Source organism: Cyclopterus lumpus, chromosome 22 (genome assembly GCF_009769545.1).
Source record: "Cyclopterus lumpus isolate fCycLum1 chromosome 22, fCycLum1.pri, whole genome shotgun sequence".
In the NCBI taxonomy this organism is placed as follows: domain Eukaryota; kingdom Metazoa; phylum Chordata; class Actinopteri; order Perciformes; family Cyclopteridae; genus Cyclopterus; species Cyclopterus lumpus.
Window position 1 is genome coordinate 6,377,542 of NC_046987.1, and position 8,713 is coordinate 6,386,254.

General features: G+C 42.5%; 1 protein-coding gene across 1 annotated transcript; it reads left to right on the top strand.

The window, feature by feature from the left end:
• Nucleotides 1-2,129: 2,129 nt before the first annotated feature.
• On the top strand, nucleotides 2,130-8,394 carry LOC117751547 (proteasome maturation protein-like). The gene is given in 7 exon segments (XM_034563466.1): nucleotides 2,130-2,182; nucleotides 5,723-5,783; nucleotides 6,812-6,907; nucleotides 7,013-7,053; nucleotides 7,055-7,101; nucleotides 7,188-7,229; nucleotides 8,282-8,394. Coding segments are annotated over 7 exon segments (453 nt in total).
• Nucleotides 8,395-8,713: the final 319 nt, after the last annotated feature.

Sequence of the window (8,713 nt, forward strand, 5' to 3'; positions counted from 1 at the left end):
GGCTGCGTCTTGGAAAGAAGCCCTGTTGAAGATCCAGAACATTCGTTGGTTCTCTACCTGGCATCCTCTTGGTTCACCTTTTGTTTTTGTTTTTGTTTTTCCAGCTCATCAAACATGAAATCATTCGTGGAGCTGATAAGTGTGACGGACACATGCCAGCACACACGACGCCTCAAGCCACTGTCTATGCAAATTTGAGCCCACTTTTTACATATTTTGCTTTCCCCATAATCACTTGCTTAAACACGGCAATTTTACACATCAAAAAGTCGGTTGGGGGATTACACAGTAAATATAAATATATATATATATATATATATGAAATCTTCCAAATCAGAGTGCTTTAAGTTTAGTTTAAAGGAACTTTAAGATGATATGTGTTGCAAAATTCTTAATGAATCTTCCTCTTTAGCTTTTCTACAGGTCTACAAATCAGTTCAGCTGATTTACAGCCAATTCAGTGTGGTTATACACACTAAATCTCAGAGCATTTATCTGTCATTTCTTAGAAATGAAAGTGAGCATGGAGAGATGAAGAACCGGTTCTCTGCCTCTGTGTTTTTTTTCTCAGTTTGAAGTCTCCGTCGTCTCTTATTTCCGACCTTCACCAACGTCAGTGTACTAAATAGTCAGACTGGTAGCTGTGACGCCAAAGGAAGCAGGTTTCGCAAGAGTTCTGCATAACACAGAAACAATAAGCAAGAGAAAAATGTTCTCCCCCATGTGTACCACTCACATGAGGATTGTTATCTCATTTCCGTCGAAAACAGCAAAAGCAAAATGCATATGAGCGATGGATGTAGAGGAGAATACATTCATATATGAGACGTGTGCTGGAGAGAAAAGGAAGAGTAACAGTGGTGCAAAGAAGAACGTCACAAAAGGGGAACAAATAAAGAGAACAGTCTCACTCATTCAATCGCACACTCAGGAGTTCCCCTCCCATGAGCCGGACACATGTACCCTCTGCAGCTACACTGCACCCACAATATCTGACTGCCGGCACTCTGAGACTTTCAATTAACTCTTAACTAGACTTTTAATGAGCTCTGTCTGCTTTCATAAAGAGATGGAGCCAGCCGGGTTGAACTGACTCCTCCACAAGCTAATCAGGACTCTGAATGGGAAGCGCTGATCGCCGGAGCGGGCGGGGTAACAGACAGCCGACGGTGGAGATGACCCCTCCGGTTTCTAAATACGCTGTGCCGATTACAATGTGTATACTCCTCCGTGCGCTCCATTTGTGACTATTTGTTTTTGAGTTGGAATGAGAAACATTCACACTTCCGAGTTCTTCTTGAGGCGCTTCAGGCCTAACGCAACAAAACAACAACACACAAAAGAGTTGGCCACTTCGTGAGGCGGGACAATGTCAGGACTCCTTGAGTTCGCCCCTCTCTTCGCTCTCCCGTTGCATCCCGTTGTTTTCTCTTTAACTCTGTGCTTATCTGCGGCCCGCCTCTCTCTGCAAAAATAAAATAACAAATAAAAATCAATATCTGTGATCAGGCTTCAGCACAACTCATATAAAGAGAGTGTTATAAACGCACGCGCACACACGCACACACACACACACACACACACACACACACACACACAGGGGTGTAGTTTAAGTATCCATTCAGGCTGCAGGAAACAATGTGCTGCCATAAATCAATAACAGTTGTGAAGGCAATGAGGCAGAGACAGGGACAATGAGAGGCTGGAGACACAATAACTGGACAACACAAACACACACACACACACACACACACACACACACTGCACCTGCGCACCTCTTTTAAGGTATTTTAAGATTGGAGTTTATGGGAAACATCGTACTGGCTCGGGGAAAATGGCGAGTGAACGTGGTGAGAAGCTTGGTCCTAAATATGTGTGTCCGGTCCTTCCCAACGTGCTCCTATAATGTCCTTTGAACTGCACGTGCCCGGAGCTTTGTTTGTGTACCTGTGTCTCGTGTTGAGTCTGTGTTGCGTGCCGGTTCTGTCACACTGAGCGGAGGGCCGGTGATACATGGCTGCCCTCAGGCTAGTCCTCTGCTGTGCGTTTACGTTACTGTGCGTGTTTGTGCGTGCGTTTCATCTTTTGACGGCTCACTCGGGGTTTGATTTAAGGGGTGATGTCGACGTATGGGCGAGGAAATGCCCTCTCAAAGAGCGCTCTGCGAGATCATATCTGATCTGTAGGAGTGTGCGTTCCCGCACGCAGCCCACATCTCCTCTCACTCACGTTACCTTATCAATATTAACATGTGGCTCCTCTCTTTCTCTCTCTCTCTCTCTCACACACAGACGCACCGCCACGCAAGCAGATGACTCACAGATCACCTTCAGTATGGGCCCTCTCTTCCAGGCCTCTTGGCCCCGGAGGGAGGCTCTGTGCCAGGCATAAATATTCAGCCGGGTCGCGGGCGCTGACAGGCCCTGCACGGTGATGGTTTGTGTTGGAACACAAATCCATAGTTACATCTCTGTCCCCGGCGGGCCTGTTCTTTCTGATTCACCATCATCCATAAAGCTATCGGGCTCGTCGTATCCAAGAGGCGGAGGGGTGGGGGGGGCATGAAGGTAATGGAGCGGTCTTTGACGTAGTAGACCGACTTGTAGCATTATGTCTCCATCGAGCACAATGACTTTTTTTTTCTCCGACTGACTCTGAAAAAGGTTTAAATCTCACACGAACACAGAGGACGTCGTCATACACTCGAGGACTGCGTGCTCGGCACCTCGCGGCCTTCAATGTCAGCGTCGGAGTTTAGTGCGTCAGAAAGTAGATATGAGGCGAAGAAGTTCCCAAAGTTATCACAATTCCTACTTTTGGGCACATGGAGGAAATGTGAAATGTGATAAAAAATGTGTATAAGCTGCAGCGGTTAAAGACACAACGCCTGGCACAGAAGCTGTTGAGACATTTCACTCAACGCCATAAATGTCGACCCTTGTGGTGCCACTTGAGGAAAAAGCCAAAGGATCACCAGAGTCCCTATTCCAGGATGCTGAGTTGCATACAGAATATGAAGAAGTTTTTCAAAATCATTTTCAGAATATTTAACCTCCTGAGCACGAGCACTTATATCTTAGGGTTAGTAGGTTCAGGGTGGTTAGGGTGAGGGTTGGTCGAGGGGTTAGGAGGTTAATAATTTGTCATTCAGAGATATTTCCGTCTGTACCAAAGTGACCCACCGAGCCACATTGCTGTGCCTGGAGCCACGCGGCTAGTGTGGCTAACAGAGGAATGACAACGCTAAGCTCACATATCAAGTTAAATCCTCTATTGTATATGGTTTGTCTGTTCAAGATACATGGCTCAAAAACATTTTAAATGAAACCCTCACACAAATGAAATCCAAACTGGAAATGATTTATGGTTTCAATTAAATCTACAGAGAAGGGATTTAATACTAAAAAGCACTGGAATTCATTCAGGTATTGAATATATTTCTGGCAGCTGCAACCGGTCCTCAAATGTTCCTAATTTAGGTTCCTAAATAAAGATCTCATTTGCTGCATAATATCTGTAATTGGTAATTGGTGTATGAATGAATAAACTAATTGAACGGGATTTATTGATACATGTCATGCCACCACATGGCCCACCACATGAGATTATAAGGCACCTTTACAAAACAAATGTGTTTACAGAAAAAACTGATAGCCTCCCTGTCATAAATTAGTACAAGTTATCTTGCCGAAGCAAATACTATTAGTAATAGTAAATACCAACGTTAATAACCAACCAATCCTCATTTATTCAATTACATTTATTCACTAATTAAGTATTTAAAGCCATCCAGTGGGATTCATTTCCACCAGTTCCCTTTTCTCATTTGAAAAAGATTCCACATTATCTAAAACCTGAACAATGAACATTATTTATAAATGTGCCCATCTCCTTCCAAAGCAATGTGTGGACCTGTTTCAGCATGAAATGTGACAGTTCATACTTGAGCAGAGATGGATCTTTTTTTCTTTTCTGAAAAAACGTTTAACGTCAAAAGAAGTATTTATTTGTAAGTACTTAAAAAAAGAATCATCATTTTAGTTTAAAATGATGGTTCCGTTCCTGAAAATCAGTATTGATCCATTTCGTCAAATCAATGCCACATTGTTCAACAAAATCCATTCAGATATAAATACGTATAGTACAATAATAATCATCAGAATGTGTTTATTTTTTTTAATTTGATGGGCAGTTTTACTGAATACACAAGGAAAAGCATTCAGATAAAAATAAAGTATTATCCTGGGGACATGCGCTGCAGTTGACTGATTTCAACATTTCTGTTGAAAGCCTGAGTGAAGTCGCCTTGCAGTCTACGTGTGAATATGAAAAGAGTTTTCCACAACACATCTCAGCATAACCTCATTCAGCCAACTGGGAATCACAGCCAAAGTGCATATCACAATTGACTGGAAGGCAGAATATATTTTTCCGGGGAAAATCTTTTCTGAGCCTTTGCACTCGAGGCTCCTCGGAGAAAAGGACAACTTTACTGCGCTGTCTAATTTCATGGACACTATTAGAAACCCTCTTTTCTGTGGGTTGGTCGGTTTACGGTGAGGACCGAACAGACTCTGCTGCCTGCTCCGTTGCTTTAAAGTCGAATGCCATTTGATTATTGGAGTGAAGCCTTCCGTTCAGTGGGACACCAATCAGTTCTGCTTGAGTCTGTAATTTGATCTCTTTTAGTGATAGCAATCAGTCCTCGCTCCCTCCTCTCCTCCGGCGACGATTTTGTATTCTCGTCACCTCTCCTCAGCGGCTGTGACAATTATCCCCGACTCCAATCAGACAGGAGAGAGTGGGAGAAAATCTCGTTAGACTGATTTAGGGAGGCCTCTGTTGACGATAAACACTGTGGAGAATATAAACACACGTGCACACTAATAACTCTCTCAGCTGTTAAAAAATCAGCGTTGAGCATTCGCTCACACGGCCAGGCACTTAATGAAAAAAAAGGCACTTTATAATATTGAATAAGAGAAATAAATCCAAAATAGCGAGTCTGGTTTGTACAGTTGTTGTACATTAAGAAATCCATCGCACATCCCGAAATTGGATACTTAAGAAGAAACAAAAACAAGGCGCTGCACTTTGCCCGAGTCACACCGAGTGAAGACGAACAAATCCCTCTCCCTGTTTGGAAAGTGGTGTTTTAAACAAAGCGTCCATCCATAAACCATTTGTTACTCATGCATCATATGGATATAGTAAAGCAGAGGCATATGGAGGAAAATACACATAGCAGCATTATCCAAACCGTTTGTTTATGGAGTTTGAGGAACACATTCTCTACCAAGATTGTTTTATGAGGAATACGTAGATGTGGCGTTGTACCTATGGAACAGCTGGTGCCATGTTAGAGAGTGAATGCAGGGAAATACAGAAATAATGCATTATTTGCTGTATAATAGCATCCTCATTTGCAGCACATTGTGGCTTCAGGAATTTATTTTTGTTAGGCTATTATATATATATTGTGCTACTTTACATATTCCTAATAACGGGCAATAAGAAACTACTAAATATTTCCCTGCATAAAAGGAGGGGGACGATATGTACTTATTGTTGCAAATAGAGTCGAATATCATATTAACTCAGCGATGTATTCTCTGCGACGGCTTTCTCTGTCGAGAGAAGCTACTGTGTGTTCACTACTTCTGTACATACAACCGATTTTCACCCGCTTCTTCTATTTATTTATTTTTATTTTGCTGCACAGCTTTACCAGCGTAAAGAATGAGCTTCTTTCAAGCCACCCAATGGAGCTGCCGGAGGAAAATGTGAGTAATCTGAATTGTGAGAAGAAAATAAGAGACGTCTTTTCAGCGCTGTGCGGGTGTGCACTGAGTCATTATGAACTTGACACCATGGTCCTTTTGACAGCAGACATTTTGACTGGTTGTAGTGGGTGTAAGCGCGTGTAAGAACTCATCACACTTACCTTTAGGTGGCAGCTTGACCAACCTGATATAATTACACATTCATGGGGAAGCTCAGAAAAAAGTTGGACACAGCTGGAAAAAAGAAGAAAGCAAACATGGCGACGTGAATAACCGAGAGGACGTGCCTCGTTCTTAAAAGGAGTTCCTCTGGGTTCAGCCAATAAAGGCTAACCTGCTGTCAGAGGGCGTGTCCTTCTGGTGTCGTTGAGCCAAGCTTTGAAATCTTACTCCTTCTGCCTTTTAATATAAACATTTAAAACAAAACAAAAATATTGTTATATTTCAAGACAAAATGTACACTGTTCCGTATCAGTGCAACACACAACGAGGAGTCAGGAGGAAGTTCACAGTGACAATAACTGGGATGAGGTGATGACTTTTTATTTTTATTTATTTATATTTTGACATACTATACTAACATAGTTAGTTTTCTTTTACTTTTAGTCAACTTAAACTTGATTTATTTTTAAATACACAAACCGGATGATTTTGTTTTTTTTAACTAAAAAGCTAAATTTGACAAAGGACGAAGATTAAATGAACAAAACACAATTATGTGTTGTAATTAAAGTGATGCTTTTTTTCCTCCTCTTGACGTGTGAAAATGTCTAGCAAATACATCTTTACATTATAACATGTAAACTGGGACTGTTATTGGACTGTTAAGCTAAATTTATAGTTTGGGAAATAAATGAGCGGATACTTCCTTTTTGGCTTAACAATAAAATAGCATTGCCCGTGCACTCATGTTGAGGTTTGATTTGTAACAAGCAGATCAGTCGCAGTAAGAACCAGGGGAAGTCTAATGGTGGACATTCTAGAATGTCGCTCCTGGGGTACTCAATGTGTGCGCGTACTCTGTGCAGTTCCAGCCAAACCAGGACAAGATGAATTTCTCTACACTCATCCAGGGTCTTCATGCTCTGCTGAAACTGCAGATGGAGTACAGGGCAGCTAGAAAGGTAACACACACACCCACGTCCCAGTAATCCACCTCCCACTTCCTCATTTGACTCCCCTCCCTGTTTACACTTCTCTCTCCCGGTGTTGCTCCCTCCTCCTTCCAGATCCAGCGTCTGCCGTTCTTGCAGAGTTCAAACCTGGCTGTGGCTGCGATGCGATGACGAGTCCATCGGCTTTGAGGACATGCTCAACGGTGAGAAGCCCCCCCCCCACCTTCTCTTTTACACAACCATTCGCACGACTATATATAATATCGAACCACATGAACTTCCTCTGCAGATCCATTCCAGAGTGAAATGATGGGCGAGCCACACATCATGGGTATTACACCATTGACCAACTGGGTATTACACCATTGACCAACTGGGTATTACACCATTGACCAACTGGGTATTACACCATTGACCAACTGGGTATTAGACCAACTGGGTATTACACCATTGACCAACTGGGTATTAGACCAACTGGGTATTACACCATTGAAGCTACGAGTGAAGGTAATCCCTTGTGGAGTTTGCACTGCTGGTAAGAGGAGCTGCTTGAAAGCCGGTGAGAGGGTTTCCTGTCCCTGATGCTTTTTGTTTGTAATAATCATGCTTGATCTGTGGCCAACCATCTATGGGACACGTCTTAAAATAACTGCTGATATTTGATGTGATGACCGAAAGTTACCATCTCACTGGTTCCCTCGACAAAAGAAATATTTTTCTTTTGGAATTTTGATTATTGCAGGAAACAAACTCTGTGGCCAACAAACGGAACGATAATCTTCACAAATGAACGCCGCTTTTATAATTATTTTGATTATATTTTCCTAGATTATTGGTATTACTATTATTTTTGATCCTTCATTGTATCCCATAATCATATGTTCTGCTCACTATTTAACATCTCAAAAATACAATTCTTTCAAGGTCCAGAATGACCTCTGACCTTTATAAAAAGCACTGCACTGACTGGTCCAATCACGGCAAGGACACTGTTGTGAAGTAAAGTCAAAGTCCTGTTGAATCTATTCACCCATGACTAGAGGTTGTGTGTAACTATGGTTACTGACCTACTGGTTTTATCCCTTCACCTCAATGCATGGAGATGCTGAGGATTGAACCCACAACCCCTCATACACGTTGGTTAATTACACCTAGTCAGAAAAACAGATATTCTGGTTCTGAAATTGATTATTCCTTTAAGATAGACCACATCTTTTTGTTTAACTGGTCTTTAACTGGTTACTGATTTTTATACTAGAAATGCTGATTGACTTGAACTGAGCTTTGATGCTATTTTGACTTGTTAATCTGAGTTTTGATGAGTTCAGACCACACCAGGTCCTCTGATTGATGCCCCATCAGGTCTCATGGTGCCCCCTGCAGGCTGCAGCTCTCCTCCTGCAGTAATGACTCCAGCTCTTCCTGAGCAGGCGGAGCTGGGAGCCCTGAAGCCCAGCAGCAGCCCGTCTGCTCCGAAGAAACGCCTCCGAGTCTGACGGGGCGGCTAGAAGGGATTCCTTAAGGATCCTCCTGCATGAGACTGACAATGTTTGTGTCCTGAGGACCCCCCCAGGTAGCGTCTCACACCGGGGCCGGTCCACCTTTTCACACAGAGAGCTTTAGGTTTAGTCCTCAGGGCCGGCCTGTGCATCCTTGTGGACAGACTGCGCCACATGAACCCTACGGTGGTCTGAGGAGTAAATATTTGGTCAGCGATAAATATACATTTATTTGGGTTATCAAAATTCTTAATTCATCATTTTTGTTTAAAAAAGTTGTTTATGAACTAATGTCTGTTGTTGTCTTTCTTTGGTA